The sequence below is a fragment of the Gastrolobium bilobum genome, unplaced genomic scaffold, assembly GCF_033153095.1.
Source record: "Gastrolobium bilobum isolate Gb01-03AN ecotype WA unplaced genomic scaffold, APGP_CSIRO_Gbil_v1 utg669228, whole genome shotgun sequence".
Classification (NCBI taxonomy): domain Eukaryota; kingdom Viridiplantae; phylum Streptophyta; class Magnoliopsida; order Fabales; family Fabaceae; genus Gastrolobium; species Gastrolobium bilobum.
Genome location: NW_026897791.1, coordinates 1 through 21,167, shown reverse-complemented (window position 1 = coordinate 21,167; position 21,167 = coordinate 1). Strand labels below are relative to the sequence as shown.

Genomic DNA, 21,167 nt, shown 5'->3' with positions numbered 1-21,167 from the left:
AGGTAAAAATATTTATTCTTTAAAGGAAATAGAGTTATTTCATTTTAAGTGTGAAAGAGACACAACTTAAAAAAATGTATTTAAAATTTAATTTTTTAAAAAATACTTACTTTTTCTATTATTTTCATTGTTTGTGTTTTTTTCTCACTTGAAATAATATAATTCTATGTCATTTAAAAGGACAAACATTAAATCTTACTAATAATTAGATAAAATAAATTAAAGAAATCAAAATAAAGATAAAATAAACTAATTCAGATGATATAATTTGAATTCTGTTAGTTTGATTATGACAGTTTTTGTAAATACACCCTCTGATTGAGTGGCGATACCTCTTGAATTTACGAAGAAAAAAAGACTATTTTATTTACACACAATTTCATTACAAAAATTTTCTGCCATTTTTATAAGTAATAAAATAGAAAAAAACACATTTTTAAATACACATTCTCTCTCGTTCTTTTTTCTTTTATTAGGTATAACGGTGTAAGATAAGGTATACAAAATTCTTTTTTCTTATTCCAAACATTTAAATTTCATTTTAAAATTATTCGAAACAGTTTTTATTAATTAAAAATATTATCAAAGTAGGTGAGTAAGCATGACTTTATAATAAAAACAACTTTCAACCAAAATACTCTGACTCTCAAATATATATTTTTTAATTTTTTTCAGCTGAAAAATCTTATTTAAATACATAATAAAAAAATAATAAAAATATTCTGGCTCTTTTCTTGGACTTTTTGTTTTCTTTTTCTTAATAGGAGCTCCAAGGCCCACTAACTTAACTTTGGGGCCCCGGTTTAGAAATATTTTTTATGGTTCAGAATTAGGGGTGTTCATCAACCGATCCAAACCGATTCAAACCGCGGTAACCGAACCGAAAAATCGAAAACCGATTAAACCGAAAACCGAAAAATCAAAAACCGAAAAAAAACCGCAAATTTTAATTGGATTGGATCGGTTTTTGGATGAGTTGATGAAAATCGATCCAATCCAAACCGATCCAATATATTAATTCTCCTCTACCTACTTGGGTCTTTCCTTAATTATAACCAAAAAATTTCTAAACCCAAGACCCATTAACTAAATCCAAGAAAAAATCTAATCACATCCCATCAACAAAATTTTATCTTTGTAGAGCTTCATATCTCATTGTCCAAAAAAAAAACTATATTATAGTTTACTAATGTTTTTGTATTTCAAAAAATAATAATTTACAAAGAGAATATATACAAAAGATGTTATTTGCACAATAATCATGAAATAAATTTTAGGATTTTCTAAAAACCGAAAACCGATCCAATCCAAACCGAAAAAAATTGGATCGGATCGGATCGGATTTGAAAAAAAATCCAAACCGAATGGATAATTATATGATCAAACCGAAGGGATTGGATCGGATGATTTTTGCTTCCAAAACCGATCCAATCCAGACCGCGAACACCCCTATTCAGAATCATCGAATAATCTGATGCTCTTTATCATATCATCAATTTTTTTTTCCTTTTTTACCATTGTGATATTTTCTTTTTTTCAATTTTATTTCTCCATTTACACTGGTCCCCACCACTCCACTATAAATAATCTCCCCGGTTTAATCCTTTTCGCAAAAAGAAAAGAAAAGTTCCCACCGTTTGTCTCTGGAGAACGAAACCCTAATCCTTAACTGTGTGTATTTGGCGGTACCCCTCTTTCAGTTGGAACAAACCAAGTTGAACGTAACAAACCAAGTTGAACCTCACTACCACTCTCTCTCTCTCTCTCTCTCACTATATCTCTGTGTTTCTCTCTCTATCTCTGCAATGACGAAGAAGAAGGAGAGGAAAGTGAACGTCTCGGGAAAACCGAAGCATTCACTCGACGTGAATCGCAGCAATGACACGAAGAAGGAGTCACGCTCCGCCGCCACCGTGCGCCGCCTCAAGATGTACAACACGAGGCCAGTTCGCGACCGCAAGGGAAAGGTTTTGACCAACGAATATCAGTCTAAGGAGCTTCCCAGCACGCGAATCCAACCTGATCGCCGTTGGTTCGGTTAGTTTCAATTTCACAACAAAAAATAAAATAATAATCACGATTCTTCAACTTGAACTTGTGAATTTTATGGTTTTGACAATTTTATTTTATTTTAATTTTTCGGTTTCATGATCTGTAGGGAACACTCGGGTTGTGAATCAGAAAGAGCTTGAGTTCTTCAGAGAAGAGCTGCAGAGCCGCATGTCGAGTAATTACAATGTTATTCTGAAGGAGAAGAAATTGCCACTGTCACTCCTCAACGACCACCAAAAGGTTTATTTATTAAGCTGTTTATTTGTTGCAAGGATTTTGTTTTGTTTGTTAATAGTTATGTGCTTTCTTTTATTATTATTTTTTTTGAAATTTACTAATTTTGTGGATTTCGAATGTAGCAATCAAGGGTTCACCTTCTTGATAGACAGCCTTTTGAGGATGCATTTGGACCTAAGACTAAAAGAAAGCGCCCCAACCTCTTGGCGGCTGATTATGAGTCCTTAGTTAAGAAAGCTGATGGTTCTCAAGGTAAAACTGCTTCTCTATAATTTAGTACTCCCCGTTTGAAAATTATTGCTGTTGTGTATGAACATTAGTATGATTATTGTCTATCCCCTATGTTAGTTATGGTCTTTGGTATATATAACCCTTCCATAGGTGGTTATTGTGAACGTGGGTAGTTATAGAAACCCATCATGTAATCGTGGTAGGGCCCACTTTGGGTTATAGTATTTTGGCCGACTTCCCTTCCGGGTAAAACCCCATCCGGGTTCTATCAACTCTTTTCCTTGACTATTGATACCCGGATGTATAAACCCGGAACATTAAGCCCCCAAGCTCGGAGTGCAATGTCTATTTTACTCCGAGTTTATAAGTTATTTTACCCCTTATATCTTCTCTTTCTTATACGTCAGCATCCTCATTAAATGCTTCCTACTTAATCCTAATCTTGATTGCCATTTGTCACTTTCTTGTTGCCTTGATTCTCCAAACAGTTGCCCATCTGAAACGTCATATCCTGACAGCCATTATTGTCCTTCGAGATTCGAAAAGCCCGTTACTTTTTCGCTTCTCTTTATTACTACCTACTTTGATTTTCCCATTCACCCCTTTCCTTTTTCTCCTTAAAACCCCCACCTTCTTTTCCATCATCTTCTTCTTCATCTCCTTCTCTTTTAAGTTTTCTGGTCTTTTCTTCTTTCTGTGCTTTCTTGAAATTCTTTGTGCAAACTTGGTGTGATGCTGTTGCATTTAGTTGTTGTTCTTCATCAAACTACTCTGCTGCATTTGGTTGCTGTTCGTTATCAGACTATACCAGTAAGTACTTTCATCTTTACATTTGCTTTTGTTTCTTCTCTTTCGTTTCTTCTTTCTTGTTTAATTTTAACCTTTACTCTAAGAACTATTACCTGCATCTTTAAACATGCTCTCGAAAGACTCACATTTTATCTTGATAAGAACCTTCCTTGTATTTATTCCTTCATCTTCTTTAAGACTTTTTTTCCGGCTTTATGCGTTCTGGACGGACTAGGAATACCCTTATAACCACTGATAACCACCATTTTCTTCATTTGAACTTTTTAACTTGTAATATATCTTCTAAACTAGGTTTTACTGGTACCTTTCCGTCCAGGCCATGCCGCCGAGGAATCGTCCCTACCGTTCGCTTCCACTTTCTCGCTTCGCTCTTCCTTCTATTGTGGAAGGTCTAGCATGGGTTGATGAAGAAGCTCTAGGCCTTCGTTCTTTATATGAGAATAATTCGAGTAATCTTCATGCTGCCTTACAGTCCATCCCTCTATTCCGTGACTCCATTATTACTTCCTTTCGAGTTGCTGCACCCGGAGAAGAGGAACGTATATGTTCACCTTCCGGGCAAGGTGAGAATTCTTTCTTTTTTGCCTATAAATGCTTATTTTCCGAGCTCAAGGTATCCTTACCTTTCACTGAATTTCAAATGGACGTCTTAAACCATCTTGAAATCGCCCCTTCTCAACTTCATCCAAACAGCTGGTGTTTTTTACAAACTTTTGAGATAATCTGTAGATCTTTTGGGTTCACGTACTCTTTTCGGATTTTCTTTTGTCTATTCGCCGTATTCCGCAATGTTATCGATAGAGGAAGTACTCGTCATAGTTGGGTTTCCTTAAAAGCTCGCCCTAGATTTCGCTGGTGTACTATATACGAAGACAATTGGAAGAACTTCAAGGAAGATTATTTCAAGATTTGTATACCTGAAGCTCTTCCGGCTACACCATATGCTTCTTCTTCTTCTTTTCAATCTGCCACTCCTTCTGCTTTCTTTCTGGATCAGGACGGAGCTCCTCGATTCCCTCTCAGTTGGAACCAACATTATTATAGTACACCTGTTAAAGCATTTTTAACTAACTCAAAGAATTTGAGTACTGACGAACTTGAAACTTTTACTTGGTTTCAAAAGCTGACTTCCGAGTTAGCAAAAGAAAATATTTCTATCACTCCTCAGTCTATTTTAGCAAATAAAGATTCTCCTGCTTGGATTTGCAAGAAATTAAGTAAGTGACTAACCTCTTGTTATATTATCCTATGTACTTGACTTTTAACATTGCACTCATGTATTGTTTTTAGATAAGACCATCATGGATCCCTCATTTTTTGCTCGTAAAAAACAAAAGGTTGCTCACCAAGGAGACTCAACTGTATCTGGGAAGAAGATTCACTCCTCGTCTTCTGGTGAAAAAAAAGGTTCTCCTACTCCTTCTTCCATTCCGGCTACCTCTGCTACTGGTTCCATTCCAAATGACACTGTGATTTTGGATATGGACCCGCCTGTTGATTCTGGAGAACCTCAACCCCGAAAGCAAGTTCGGATTAATGAACCCAGATCTGAATCACCTACAGAAAAGTCTTTAACTCCTCCGTTTTCCTTGGAGCAATTAATCGTCAAGTTTAAAGAGTTACGACTCTTTAATAACAATTTTAAGACTAAACATGCTCGCCTGACTCAAAGAGCCGAAGCCGCCGAGTTTGCCACGCAGGGGTTTCAACTTAAGCTTAAAGAGTCTGAAAAACTGGCTAAGAAAGCCAGAGACGAGCTTACTACTTTGAAAAAGGAAAATGACCAGCTGACTGAAGGTCATAAAGTTTTGAAAAAGAACTTTGAGGATTCAGACCTCCGGGTAGCCGAGTTGGAACTGGAAGTAGACACTCTAAAGAAGCAAGTCAGCTCGCTACAACAAGCTGTCGAGGACATGGACTCTATCCTAGCAAAAGAAAATATTTCTATCACTCCTCAGTCTATTTTAGCAAATAAAGATTGTCCTGCTTGGATTTGCAAGAAATTAAGTAAGTGACTAACCTCTTGTTGTTATATTATCCTATGTACTTTACTTTTAACTTTGCACCCGTGTATTGTTTTTAGATAAGACCATCATGGATCCTTCATTTTTTGCTCGTAAAAAACAAAAGGATGCTCACCAAGGAGACTCAACTGTATCTGGGAAGAAGATTCACTCCTCGTCTTCTGGTGAAAAAAAAGGTTCTCCTACTCCTTCTTCCATTCCGGCTACCTCTGCTACTGGTTCCATTCCAAATGAGACTGTGATTTTGGATATGGACCCGCCTGTTGATTCTGGAGAACCTCAACCCCGAAAGCAAGTTCGGATTAATGAACCCAGATCTGAATCACCTACAGAAAAGTCTTTAACTCCTCCGTTTTCCTTGGAGCAATTAATCGTCAAGTTTAAAGAGTTACGACTCTTTAATAACAATTTTAAGACTAAACATGCTCGCCTGACTCAAAGAGCCGAAGCCGCCGAGTTTGCCACGCAGGGGTTTCAACTTAAGCTTAAAGAGTCTGAAAAACTGGCTAAGAAAGCCAGAGACGAGCTTACTACTTTGAAACAGGAAAATGACCAGCTGACTGAAGGTCATAAAGTTTTGAAAAAGAACTTTGAGGATTCAGACCTCCGGGTAGCCGAGTTGGAACTGGAAGTAGACACTCTGAAGAAGCAAGTCAGCTCGCTACAACAAGCTGCCGAGGACATGGACTCTAAATATGTTGCTTTTGGTCATCAAATTCGTGGTTGGGCTGTCGACCAAGTGAAGTTTTTTCACCCGGATGTTGCCCTTACTAACTTGGATAAAATCGACACCTTCAACTTTGTTGATAATGGCCGACTATGCACTCATAATGAGAATGGATCTATTATCGTGCTCGCCACCTGTCCTGCCGAGTTCGTGGGTGTGGCGTCAACTTCTGATAAGACTACATCGTAGGACACCCCAAAAGATGCTTGAAGGAGTGAGATGCCACTTTTATTTTGTACTTATTTTAGTTTTTTGCTTAAATGACTTTTGGTGCTGTAATGACTATGTCTGCTGAATCTTTGAATATCTGTTATTTTGCTACTTCTTCAATTACTTGGTATGTTTCTATCTTTTTATTTTGATCCGACTACTTTAAGAGCTCGCTATTGTATCAACGCAACTTGGTAAAATTTTGTTTTTGTTATATTTTGATAAGGACCAACCAATTAATCAATGTAAAATAGAGCTTACTCAAGAACTCAGATCTCAATATTCCTCATTCATATATTTCCTAGCAACAATTACAAACAGAAACGTTCTAACAGTAAAGTTGTAACGTGAAAGAAATTACAGAATCCATATGAAAATAACAAGCAACAAAAGTAAAGATAATGTGGAACACATATGAAAGGTTCCACTCTCTCCCAATCCCAAAAGGGCCCAAGCAAATGCCAAATATTCCAGATCCCCCTTTCCTTCCTGCCTCCCTTATATATAACAAACTCAATGACACTCACGCTCTATCTGTTGGAGGGCATTCTAGTCAATATCTCCACTTGTTACAGCATTGCCAATTGGGTCATTTATTACATTTGAGGCCCATACCATGGTGGGTCCGTATCATATTTCAATAACAAGTTATCTCTTTCAAAACTCTTCTCGATTAATGTTTTAGAATGATTACTCTGAAACTTTTGGCCCTGCTTCTGAGTAGGAAATGAGCAGGTGCCCATGAGGCCATGTAAGGCGGCCTGGGACTTTTGGCCCTGCTTCCGAGTAGGAAATGAGCAGGTGCCCATGAGGCCATGGAAGACGGCATGAGACTTTTGGCCCTGCTTCCGAGTAGGAAATGAGCAGGTGCCCATGAGGCCATGGAAGGCGGCATGTGACTTTTGGCCCTGCTTCCGAGTAGGAAATGAGCAGGTGCCCATGAGGCCATGGAAGACGGCATGAGACTTTTGGCCCTGCTTCCGAGTAGGAAATGAGCAGGTGCCCATGAGGCCATGGAAGGTGGCATGGGACTTTTGGCCCTGCTTCCGAGTAGGAAATGATCAGGTGCCCATGAGGCCATGGAAGGCGGCATGGGACTTTTGGCCCTGCTTCCGAGTAGGAAATGATCAGGTGCCCATGAGGCCATGGAAGTGGAAGGTGGCATGGGACTTTTGGCCCTGCTTCCGAGTAGGAAATGATCAGGTGCCCATGAGGCCATGGAAGGCGGCATGGGACTTTTGGCCCTGCTTCCGAGTAGGAAATGAGCAGGTGCCCATGAGGCCATGGAAGGGCGGCATTTTTGGCCCTGCTTCCGAGTAGGAAATGAGCAGGTGCCCATGAGGCCATGGAAGGCGGCATGGGACTTTTGGCCCTGCTTCCGAGTAGGAAATGAGCAGGTGCCCATGAGGCCATGGAAGACGGCATGGGACTTTTGGCCCTGCTTCCGAGTAGGAAATGAGCAGGTGCCCATGACGGCATGGGACTTTTGGCCCTGCTTCCGAGTAGGAAATGAGCAGGTGCCCATGAGGCCATAGGAGACGGCATGGGGCTTTTGGCCCTGCTTCCGAGTAGGAAATGAGCAGGTGACCATGAGGCCATAGGAGACGGCATGGGACTTTTGGCCCTGATTTCGAGTAGGAAATGAGCAGGTGCCCATGAGGCCATGGAAGGTGGCATGGGACTTTTGGCCCTGCTTCCGAGTAGGAAATGATCAGGTGCCCATGAGGCCATGGAAGGCGGCATGGGACTTTTGGTCTGTCTGACATATACATTTCTGAGAATCTTGCTATTGAATTCAAAAGTTAAACTACCCAATATTCATCATCTACTGAACATAATAAATATAAACTCCTATACGAAACGTAATTCTGAATTTTCTTAACTTAAACAAAGCTTTAATAATTAACCTAACATATTACCTACTCTACCAACGACTATACATGCTCGTTGGTTTCCTTCTTCTGATCATTGGTCTGAATTCTTCAACTGAAATACCTTTTGAGCTTGCCCGCATTCCAATATCGTGGGATAGCTTTCCCATCCAAATGCTCTATTTGATAAGCTCCTGTATGTGTGGCTTTTGTTACTCGGTATGGACCTTCCCAATTGGCTGCTAACTTCCCATCTCTTGCATTCTTATTTCCCACATCTGCCCGCCTGAGCACCAAATCTCCTACTTGAAATGTTCGCTTCACCACTGTTCTATTGTATCTTGTCGCTGCTCGCTGCTTGGATGCCATTTCAACGATTGCTGTTTTGTCTCTTTCTTCCTCCAGCAACTCACTATTCTCTTTCTCTTTATCTTCGGAACTCAACTTCCTTCTCCATGATGGTTCTCCGACTTCTACGGGTAATATTGCATCGAACCCGTAAGTCATTTTAAACGGTGTTTCTTGACTGCACAGAAGTTCTATATCCCCATAAACTTGCACAGAAGTTCTATATCCCCATAAAACATTATCTATCTATGAACTGTGTCCCATTATCAGTTATGATTATAGCTGGGATACCAAACCTGCAGACTATTTTCCCAATGAAAAACTTCTGGACTTTCCGAGCAGTTATGGTGGCGACAGGTTCTGCCTCTATCCACTTGGTGAAGTAATCTGCTGCCACTATCAGGTATTTCACTCCTCCGGCTGCTCTAGGAAACAGACCTAGCAGGTCCATTCCCCATTTAAAAAATGGCCATGGAGATGAAATTCTGAACAACTCTTCGGGAGGAGCTTGATATACATTAGAAAACTTCTGACACTGTTCACATCTGCGTACATGTTTTTTAGCATCTTCTCCCATTGTTGGCCAAAAATATCCTGCTCGTATAGCTTTTTTGGCTAACGACTTCCCTCCTAGATGATGTCCATTGATCCCCTCGTGTATTTCCTCTAACACGTATTCCGTGTTCGGTGGAGCTATGCATTTCAACAAAGGAGAATTTATCCCTCTTCTATACAACTGTCCTTCTATCCTGACAAACCAAGCCGTTCTTCTCCTAAGCCGACTTGCTTCCATTTTTTCTCCGGGCTCCTTTCCTTTTTCCAAATACTCTATAATTGGGCTTCTCCAATCCACCTCTTCGACCATCCACACCACACTCGGAGCTCGAATATTTGCTGTATAATGGTCTTCAAATTTCCTGAGGCTTTAGTGCTCGCCAGCTTTGACAACACATCTGCTCTAACATTACCGTTTCTACGAATGTGCTCTACTCGGATCTCCCTAAATTCTTTCATCAACTCCTGTACCCTTGCCAAATATTTAATCATAATCTCCCCTCGAGCTTGGTATACTCTGCTAATTTGCGAAGTTGCTAATTGGGAATCGCTATACACCTCTAGGAGCTCGGCTCCGAGCTCCTTTGCCAAAACCAAACCGGTAATCATTGCTTCATACTCTGCTTGATTATTACTCGTGGGAAACTCCAATGCCAGCGAATGTTCTACGGCCACTCCATCCGGGTTCTCTATTATAACCCCTACCCCACTGCCTCTTTTGTTGGACGACCCGTCCACAAACAACTTCCACCAAACATTTTCTTGCTTCCCTCTGGGTTGTGTCATCTCTACCACGAAATCGGCTAAAGCTTTTGCTTTGATCGCGTTGCGCGCTTCAAAATGAATGCCAAATTCAGATAACTCCACTGCCCACGCTACCATCCAACCTGCGAGGTCTGGCTTATGCAACATTTGCCTTATTGGCTGATTAGTCCGAACAACCACTTGATGACATTGGAAATACTGACGAAGCCTCCTTGCTGTAATCAACAGTGTAAATGCAATTTTCTCTACATGCTGATATCTTGTTTCTGTTCCTTGTAACACCTTGCTTATAAAGTATACCGGTTGTTGTTTCCCATCTTTCCCTTCTCGGACGAGAACTGAACTAACAGCCTCCTGTGACACAGATAAATATAAGTATAACACTTCACCTGGTTCCGTGTTTCCTAAGATTGGCGGCGAAGCCAACATCTCTTTGAAGCGCTGAAATGCTATCTCACATTCCTCCGTCCATGCAAAATTACTTCTCTTCTTTAGAAGTTGAAATAGTGGCAAAGACACCTGTGCAGACTTGGCCAAAAATCTGGACAAAGCTGTTATTCGCCCGTTCAACTTTTGGACTTCTTTAATATTCTCTGGGCTTTTCATTTCCATCACTGCTCTACACTTGTCTGGGTTAGCTTCAATTCTCCTTTCTGTTAACAGGAAATCCAAAAACTTTCCGGCTGGAACCCCGAAAGCGCACTTACTTGGGTTTAAGCGCATATTATGCTTCCTAACCTGCTCGAACACCGCTGCAAGTCTTGTAAATGTGTCTTACCGTCCCCCGACTTCACAATCATATCATCCATGTATACTTCCAACATTCTACCCATTTGTGCCTTAAACACTTTGTTCATCATTCTCATGTACGTCGCTCCTGCATTCTTTAATCCAAATGGCATGACATTATAACAATACACTGCATTATCAGTTATGAACGCTGTTTTTTCTTGATCTTCCTTCCATAACCGTATCTGATTATACCCGGAATATGCATCCATAAATGACAACACTTTGTACCCAGAGGCTCTGTCTACTAAATGATCAATACTTGGTAAAGGAAATGGGTCTTTAGGACACTTTATTCAAGTCTGTATAATCTGTACATATTCTCCACTTCCCATCTGGCTTCCTTATCAGCACCGGGTTGGCTAGCCACGTAGCATATTCTATTTCTCTAATAAACCCTGCTTCCAAAAGCTCTTGTGTCTTTTCTTCAATGGCCCTCCTCCTTTCTAAACAAAATCTCTGTTTCTTCTGCACTACCGGCTTTGCTCCTGGGGTCATTGCCAAGCGATGACAAGACAATGCCGGATCCATACCGGGCATATCTGAAGGTTTCCATGCAAACAAATCAGCATTCTTTTTCAACAAATACTTCAAACTCTCTGCCACCTCGGGCTCCAACTCGGACCCTATCTTAGTACACTGCTGTGGAGATATCCCTAATTGAACTTCTTCCATTGCACCGGCGGGTTCCGGCCTGTCCGCCTTGTCCTCCTCCCGAGGGTCCATCTCCACCACCATTACTTGTTCTTCTTTCTTTCCTTCTTCTCTTTGTACATTTTCTTCTTTGGCTTGTTGTGGTGGTTCCACAATATTTTTCTCCTTACCTGCTTGTGGAACTCGTAGACTCATATTATAACAACTCCGAGCAACCACTTGGTCCGCCTTTGTCGTAGCTACTGACTCATCTTTGGCCACAAATTTCATAGCCAACTGATCAATCGACAAGAAGATTTTAAACTTCTTCATAAATGGCCGCCCCAAGATAACATTGTACGCCGAGCTCAATTTTACTGCTGCAAACATCTTTTTGGCCACAAATTTCATAGCCAACTGATCAATCGACAAGAAGATTTTAAACTTCTTCATAAATGGCCGCCCCAAGATAACATTGTACGTTGAGCTCAATTCTACTACTGCAAACATCAAAGTGACCGTTTTGTGCGCGGGCGCCTTGCCTAACGTCATCCTTAATGGGATATATCCCAATGGCTTAATTTTATATTTGCTTTTGAGAAGATTTAAATTCTTCCAAATCAATATACTTTCTGATTCTTTCTAGCAAATCTTCCTTTGTAGCCAGAGCCTTTTTGGCTAACGAGTTGGCAATTCCTCCGGGTTGTAATCCAGTAGTGAACAACAACAGGTACGTTTGATTTTCTAAACCCTTAACTTGTCTTGCTTCTGCCTGAAAACGTTCATAATAATCTCGCAACTTTTCTCCGGACTTTTGTCTTACTCCGCACAAATTTTGCGTTGTTTTAGGCTGGCGTCCGCAATCACGAACTGTTGTGTTAAGTCCACCCAACTTTCTATGGAGTTATCTGGTAAAGCCGTAAACCACTCCAAAGCCTGTTCTCTCAAAAACACAGGAAATGTTCGACACAACAATGAATCTGATTCGCCACACAAGGACATTGATGCCCGGAACACGGTCACGAACTCCTTTGGGTCTGAACTTCCATCATACGCCTTCATGTCACTTGGTTGCTTAAACCAAACCGGGATTGGTTCTGCTCTAAGCCTCCCCGACAAAGGAGTTCCTGATGGTCCCTGATTAATGGGGGGCGCCAGAATCCCTTGTTGAGCTCCTCCGAGTTGTCCATTCCAAACGGGTACATCCTGCTCCCTATTGGCCATTTGTCTATTGCCATAATGAGGACCCCAGCCTTCTGCCTTCCCTGGTCCGTAATGCTGATAATCCCAATTTGCTTGTCGCCTTCCATCTCCTTGACTTTGATCTCTACCCCAGTAATGGTACTCGGTATCGTCTCGTGGAACTTCACCTCTGCGATTGCTATAATTTCTTCCTCCTTCCGGCCTCCACCTTTGATAAGTTTCTTTATATCGACCTCTGTTTACCTCTCGTTCATCTCGCCGAGTATAACCTTGACGGGCTCCTAAATACTGTTCTTCCTCCCATGTCACCTCTTCTTCCACCTGTTCATCTTCACTATTTTGATATTTCCTAGCCCGGCCTGTTCTCCGGGCATAATCCTCAAGTATCCTTTCTCCTATCCGCGGATTTGCTCCTCGTCCTCCGCCTTGATAGCCTCCCCTTTCTGGAGAACCCCTTGACTCTTGACAAAGTTGTCATCTCCTCCCTTCATTCCTTCTATTTCCCCCCACTGTTGGAGGTGATAAAGGAATATAGTTAGGAAGAGGAGACAAAGAATCTCGTCCTCTGTTGGGTGATTGCTGCTCATTCTCTACAAGATGCCTTTCCTCTGCTCCACGTCTCCTTTGCCCTCCTTCTAGATGTTGCCTATTCCTGATATCCTCCACTAACTGAATCAAAACTTCTCCAATGGTGTCTAGAGACCGATTCCTTCCACTGGATCGGAAAGAATCTTCCTCTCCTAGGTATCCTCCGTCGTCTTCCGCTCCCTCATCATGGTAATTGCTTGCCATGACTCAACAATATGCATAGGAATCTTTTTACCTTTTACCACAGACAGCGCCAAATGTTCTGTATGAACATTAGTATGATTATTGTCTATCCCCTCTGTTAGTTATGGTCTTTGGTATATATAACCCTTCCATATGTGGTTATTGTGAACGTGGGTAGTTATAGAAACCCATCATGTAATCGTGGTAGGGCCCACTTTGGGTTATAGTATTTTGGCCGACTTCCCTTCCGGGTAAAACCCCATCCGGGTTCTATCAACTCTTCTCCTTGACTATTGATACCCGGATGTATAAACCCGGAACAATTGTCGTTTAAGGTTTTAGACAAGGGTTGTGAAAATAATTGAATATATTTAATTTTAGGGAAATATAATTTTTCTAAGTTCGGGATAAAGATGTTGATGTTGATAATTATATTTGACTAAATTACCCTTTCACATAATTAATGTGTTTTAATTCCACTTACTCGAGATACAAAAAAAAAAGAGGTAAGGATAAGATTGAAAAAAAATTAATGCCTTTTTTGTTTTCTAAGTGACAGACAATTTGAAATGCAGGAAGTATATTGGATGCTTAATGGGGTTAGGGTAGTTAACATTAAGAACTTAATCTGTTACTTGTTTTTCATTGGTGTACTTAATTTTTCCACTTAGTTGAAACTGAATAATACAGTTTTTGTGCTTGTTTTATGTTATTGATCATTTCATCAACCAAATAATGTTGTACTTAATCTAATTACTATCATTATTGTTTTTCCTAATCCCACGTTACTTTGCAGAGGCTTTTGAGCAGAAGTATGATCCTAGTGTGTCTGCAGAAGCTAATGAAGGAGATGGATTTAGAGATTTAGTGCGGCATACCATGTTTGAAAAAGGTCAAAGTAAATGCATATGGGGTGAGCTCTACAAAGTGATAGATTCTTCTGATGTTGTTGTCCAGGTAGTGTCTCATCTTTTTGCTGAGATTTTGTTTAATTTTTCACATATGTCTATGTTGACTGATACTAACATGATGTGCATGTGTGTGTTTCCATTAGATATTATGATTTTGTATCTTAAGGTGAAAAAATGTGCATTATGGTGGGCATTTCTGCTTCAAATTTGCATGTTATCTATCTTGCTCTGTCAATTTAAACATTATTTTGATTTTTAATAAAGTTTGTCTTTGTCATGGGTAAAGTATAAAAGCTTGGTAGCTATAACGTATTCCACTTTTTTAAGCATTTTCGTTATATTGTTGTTTAAACGAAGAATGTAAAGAAAGGGAAGAGAGAATTAGCGAATCTAAAAAGACTGAGTTTCAAAATTGTGAAAAATGATAACCACACTTTAGAGAATTACACAGGGGTCTATTTATAGACCTACTGAACTAAGCTAACTTCAGAGAGTTAATTGACTATACAATATTAACTCACTGAGTTAGAATCTAATAGAAAACTAAGTCAGTTACAATTAGTTACAAGTCAGTTACTTTGTTGTAAGTTGTAACTGATTTTACAGGATATAAACTGAGCTACTCTAATATTCTCCCTTTCAAGCTCAAGGGGGTTTGGTTAGCATTGCATGATCCAAGACCTTGAGCTTGTCTTTGAGATCTGCAAATCCGGAAGTAGAAAGAGGCTTAGTGAAGGTGTCAGCAACCTGTAGGGAAGATGGAACATGCTGCACAATGAGGGACTTAGCCAGAACTTTTTCCCTGACAAAGAAGACATCTGGCTCCATATGTTTTGTTCGAGTGCAAAACTGGATTATGAGCAAGAGCAATTGTGCTCTGATTATCACATTAGATGACATGGACTTAAACTGGAATTTGGAGCTCTTGCAAAAGAGATTGCAACCACAAAATTTCAGCTGCAACATGGGCTAAGCTTCGATACTCAGTTTCAGCACTTGAATGTGCCACTAGGGATTGCTTCTTAGCCCACCAAGAGATGAGATTGGAGCCTAAGAACACACAAGCTCCAGAGGTTGATCTTCTATCATCCGGATCTGAATCCCAATCAGCATCACAAAAGGCCACAAGTGAGAGAGGGTGTTGTGATGAAGGTGGATGAAATACCAGACCATAGGATAAAGTGACATTGAGATACCTCAAAATGCGTTTAACAATTTTCCAATGTTCCTCAAGTGGCTGGGATAAAAATTGACAGACTTTATTCACACTAAAGGAAATTTCAGGTCTTGTTAATGTAGCATATTGCAGTGCTCCAACAATGGACCTGTAAAGCGAGGGATCAGGTACATAGTTAGAGCCAAATTTGCTTAGCTTGCATCCACTAGGCATAGGAGTGGAAATTCCTTTAGCTTCTGCCATTCCAGCTTTGTAAAGAAGATCTCTAATATATTTTGATTGAGATAACAGTATCCTTCCATTGGAGAGATGTTTAACTTCGATCCTAAGAAAGTAGTCCAGATTTCCAAGCTGTTTTAAGGCAAATTTAGAATGCAATTGATCAATTAGAAGTTGTATTAAGTCAGAATTGTTTCTTGTGATGATAATATCATCCACATAAACTAGAATATAGGTGCAGCTGCCATTAGAGCGAAGAATAAAGAGAGAGGGGTCACATTTGCGAGAAATGAAACCAAGATGATGAAAGAGTATCTCCAAAATTTTCCAACCAGGCCTTAGGAGCCTGTTTTAATCCATAAAGAGCCTTGGTGAGCCTGCATACTAGGGTCTTGTCAGTGACTTCAAAACCTGGAGGTTGAGACATATATACTTCTTCCAAGAGATCTCCATTGAGGAAAGCATTATTAACATCAAGTTGTTTTAAAGGCCATCCATGAAACAAAGCCAAGGTGAAGATAGTGCGAATAGTAATAGGCTTTACTACTGGGGAAAATGTTTCATTATAATCCTAGCCATATTGTTGATGAAAACCTTTGGCAACTAGCCTTGCCTTGTATTTATTAATTGTACCATCAGAATTTTCTTTTATTCTAAAGATCCATTTGCAACCAATGGGCTTCCTTGAGGCTGACAGAGGCATAAGAGACCATATTCCTGCTGAGAGCATCATATTCCTGCTGCATAGCTTGAGCCCATTTGGGGTCAGTTAGAGCTTGTTTAGCACTGGTTGGTTCCATATGAGCAGTGAAAATGGAAGGGACTGGACCTTTAGATCTGGTAATATAGTATGAGTAGGAGAGTGTATTTTAAGAGATTTATAGGGTTGATATCCAGATCCTAATGAAGGTGGAGAAGAAGATAAAGACATAGGAGAGACAGTGGACACAGGTGACTGCACTGTAGTATTTAAGGGTGGGGAGCTAGAGTTAGAAGACTGAGAATGATTGATTTGACTGGATGAGGGAGTAAAACTGGTGTTAGGAGATTTATCAGCAGTAGCAGAAGGTTGAGATGAACTGACTCTATTATGTGAGGAATTAGAGTTAGGAGCAGAGTCATCGGTATGTCCAGAGAAGGATGGTACTGCACTGTCAGAAGAAAAAGGCGGTATAGCACTGTCAGAAGAATGAAATGATGTATCATGTATCAAGTTAGGAGCAGAGTCATCGGTATGTCCAGAGAAGGAAACATTTGAATTGGTTCTTATTGCTGCAGTTGGTGACCCTGAGGTAGTGGTCTGAGGAAGTGATGGAGAGAATGTATTAGGAGAAGTAGAAGCTAGTGGGATGATATTGCTTGAGTAAGTGGAATTATTTGGGATGCTTGATGAGGTTGAAGAAAATATGAATGGAAAGGGAAATATGTGTTCATTAAAGAGTACATCTTTAGATATGTAAATTTCTCCATCAAGAGTTTAGGCATTTATAACCTTTGTGACTGGGTGAGTATCCCAGGAAAACACATTCCTGAGATCTGAAATCAAATTTGTGCTTATTGTATGGACGAAGTAGAGGAAAACAAGCACATCCAAATGTGCGAAGGATTTTATAATTAGGAAATGTTTTATAAAGTTCATAGTAGGGAATTTTGAAGTTTAAAGCTGATGTAGGCAGTCTATTTATTAAATAGACAGATGTAAGAAAAGCATGATCCCAGTACTTAAGGGGAAGGAAAACATGTGCAAGAAGAGTCAGTCACATGTCAACAATTTGTCCGTGTTTTCTTTCAACTAACCTATTTTGATGATGAATATGAGGACAAATCAGTCTATGAATTATTCCCAAGTCTGTAAGAAATTTTGTGAAGGGTCTAAATTCACCACCCAGTCAGTTTGGACAGATTTGATGCTGTGTTTAAATTGAGTGGAAACAAAGGAGTGAAACTGTTTGAAGATGCTTAATGATTCTGATTTTTGTTTGAGGGGATAAATCCATGTATACCTTGTTGTAACATCAACAAATGTAATATAATGCATAAAGCCTTGAGATGAAGGAATGGGTGCAGGTCCCCACAAATCACTAAAAATAAGTGCAAAGGGCTCATTATATTATGTGGAAGAAGGAAAATTAGATAAAACTCAATTTTGTAACACCCCAAATTTCTAACAATTTATAAAACAATCTTAAAATAAATAAATTGTCAAAATTCATTTTTTTTACAATTATAATAATAGAAATATTGTGGAAGCTAATCTAAATCTAATTTGGGGAATGTTACCGCCGCACCTGTACAATGGACAGGTGCAAGGCTAAATTTATTACATTAAAATAAAACCAAAGACTAAAGTTTAAATAAAGGAAATATGTCTCATGCATTTATTTAAATCTCATAAAATTTCTAAACTTAGGAACTAGCTAGAAATATCCGAGTCGTGATCCTCACTGCCCACAGCTCGCCCCATCCTTTGCAACATGCTTCACTGAAAATCTGCTCCCCCGTGAAGGATCATTGCAGTTAAACAAACACAAAAGTCAGCAAAAGCTGGTAATCCCAATCAAAATACAATTAATGTAATTAATAACAAATTAAATCAAATATCAAATAGTGTTCAAATCAATTCCTCATTAATCAAATCAAATATCAATATAATAATCAAAATTTCATTATATAATATTTATCTTTATTAAGTTCATTTAATGTATTTGGTAATTATCAACTAACATATTTAGCACAACATTAATCATAATATGATAATATTCACAACTCAATGACATTCTTCATAATCAAATCAAATAACAAATTTCATTATTAATAATGTTTAAGTTCATTATATTTAGTGTTAAGAGAACCATGGTAGACCCGGGAAACCCTGCCAGTCTACCCTGTGACCTGGGAAACCCTGCCAGTCACAAACAAATCACATTGGCCATAATCAATTCACATCTTCCTAGTGTGCACACCTCTTCCCAAAGTTGCTACTAGTATCCCGGGAAACCCTGCCAGACACCACTTTGGGAAGAACAGATATAATCTTTTTTCACATCAGTTTCACATCGGAGGCATAAAGCCCAAAAGTTGTGTTCATCACTTTGGGAGGTACCATCCCAAAGCTATCCTCCCACCATTAATTTATTACAAACACACACAATCACGAAAGATTCAATCATAATTATTTATTCTTTAAGTATTATCATCTCTAAGTGAGTTACTCAAGGGCATTATAATTTTCCAAAGTATCATAATTTTTTCTTTTTGGAAATATTCCATCGGTTCATCGCTTCGCGATTAGTCCGATTCGGGGCGGGTCCAGGATTAAGGCTTTAAACCCCTCCCAAAGGTGGTACTGGGGAGATTCGAACACATGCCCTCACCCCCACCTGCTCAGCTCCCATGCGGCAACTGAGCTACCACCATTTGGTAAAGTATCATAATTCAAACAACTATTATCATAAATTTTTGAATTTATATAACAATTCAAATCTTCAACATTCATCATAGTAAAATCCAAATCCGATCATCATCATAACTTTCCAATTTATTCAAGGATATGATAATTCAAATCTTCAACATTCATCACAGTAAAATCCAAATCCGATCATCATCATAACTTTCCAATTTATTAAAGGATATGATAATTCAAATCTTCAACATTCATCACAGTAAAATCCAAATCCGATCCTCATCATAACTTTCCAATTTATTCAAAGATATAATAATTCAAATCTTCAACATTCATCATAATCATAACTTTCCAATTTATTCAAGGATATAATAATTCAAATCTTCAACATTCATCATAGAAAAATCCAAATCCAATCATCGTCATTCAAATAATCTCATCACATCAATTATCATAGTTATTAATAATATAAATATTCAAATTCAATCATTAAAACACATATTTGGAAAGTTTTTCTTAAAGAGTATTATAATTCCATAATTTTCATAATTATTCAATAAGATCTATATATTGCACATACTTATAATTTCTAAAATAATTATACTCTTTTGTTCGTTTTGTGTTTTTTATACTGATTCTCTTTTTTTTTTTCATTTTTCAGGGCGAAAGGTTTCTTGCTACAGTGAATAGTTTTTGCCCGTGTTTTCTTTCTTCGTTCGTTTTTGTAGCTGATGTTGTATTTTTTTTTATTCCTTTATAAACAAATGATCTTAATTCGTTTTCATTTTTTGTATACTAATTTTCTTTTGATCGTTTTGTGTTCTGTATAATGATTCTTTTTTTTTTGTTTTTTCAGGGCGGAAGGTTTCTTGCTACTGTGAATAGTTTTTGCCTGTGTTTTGTTTCTTCGTTCGTTTTTGTAGCTGATGTTGTATTTTTTTTGTTCCTTTATAAACAAATGATCTTAATTCGTTTTCATTTTTTCTATACTAATTTTCTTTTGATCGTTTTGTGTTCTGTATATTGATTCTCTTTTTTTATTTTTCATGGCGGAAGGTTTCTTGCTACTGTGAATAGTTTTTGCCTATGTTTTGTTTCTTCGTTCGTTTTTGTAGCTGATGTTGTATTTTTTTTTGGTTCCTTTATAAACAAATGATCTTAATTTGTTTTCAATACTAATTCTCCTAAATTTTCAGCATTTGAATTTATTGATGATTTTTGTAACCGATGGATGAACTTGCCTGTGTTTTTTGTCTTCAACGTCTTCGATGCCTGTGAATTAGTTTTTTGTCTTGATGCTGAAAAAGAATTTTGTAACCGAAAAAATTTCTAATAGCACAACATATTAATTTCAACTTTTTTAGAGAGTAAAATGTTTGGGTATATTAATTTAATACATCTATTTTCTGTAAAAAATAAATTATTACTTAATTCTCATAAGAAAATTGTAATAAATCAAGTTTCTAGCATTAATTCAGCTTTGTGGTGGCAAAATGTTTCCCCACTATTTTCTGCTTAATAACCAAAAAAAAATACCCACACTACTTTTTCAAAAATTCGAAATAATATTTATTATTTAAGTCTATTGAGTGAGAATTGTTTTTAATATTTATAATTCAAACTTTTAAATTTAAATTTTGAATTTGATAGGTGAAAAAATAGTTCAGCATTTATTGTTTCTGCAGTGTAAAAAGAGATATATATAATAAATTTAAATTTAATATAAAATTATAGATTAAACAATAAAAATTTTAAAATTATAAAATACATTTATAGTCGATAAAAATTATTTAAAATTTAAAATTTAAAAGAAAAAATAAGAAATGGCATAATTTATAATTTACAAAAAATAAATTTAAATTTTAACATAAAATTTTTAAATATACATGTATAACCAATTAAAAAATATATAAAAATCATAAATTAAAATAGAAAAAAATTATATTTAAAAAAATGTATAATTAACATAAAAAGTTTTGAATTTTAAATTTAAATAAAAAATGACAATTGTCATTCTGTAAATTTTTTTTTTAAATTAAAGAACTATAAAAATGAAAATTTTTATTTAATACATAAGAAAGAAATTAAACTTTCATTTTTTTATTGCAAGAGTGTAATTAAAATGTTGACAGCTAGAGGTGGAAAACTGCGGGCCGGCCCGCCAATATATTTTTATAATTCAATTGAAATATTATCTTTCTTCTTTTATAATTAAATTATTAAATTTGATC

General features: G+C 37.8%; 1 protein-coding gene across 1 annotated transcript; it reads left to right on the top strand.

Annotated features, from left to right (window-relative positions):
* Nucleotides 1–1,788: 1,788 nt before the first annotated feature.
* Nucleotides 1,789–14,754, top strand: LOC133310360 (nuclear/nucleolar GTPase 2-like). The gene is made up of 4 exons (XM_061511276.1): nt 1,789–2,037; nt 2,159–2,292; nt 2,412–2,541; nt 14,023–14,754. The coding sequence occupies exons 1-4, from the start codon at nt 1,806–1,808 to the stop codon at nt 14,394–14,396; spliced, it is 870 nt and encodes a 289-aa protein (XP_061367260.1). The 5' UTR covers nt 1,789–1,805; the 3' UTR covers nt 14,397–14,754.
* The last annotated feature ends 6,413 nt before the right edge of the window (nt 14,755–21,167 follow it).

Excerpts from the sequence above, each read along its gene's own strand:
- LOC133310360 (XM_061511276.1), top strand. The coding sequence starts at position 1,806 with ATGACGAAGAAGAAGGAGAGGAAAGTGAACGTCTCGGGAAAACCGAAG. Across the intron at positions 2,038-2,158 it reads ACCTGATCGCCGTTGGTTCG|GGAACACTCGGGTTGTGAAT; the intron begins GTTAGTTTCAAT and ends CATGATCTGTAG. Across the intron at positions 2,293-2,411 it reads TCCTCAACGACCACCAAAAG|CAATCAAGGGTTCACCTTCT; the intron begins GTTTATTTATTA and ends TTTCGAATGTAG.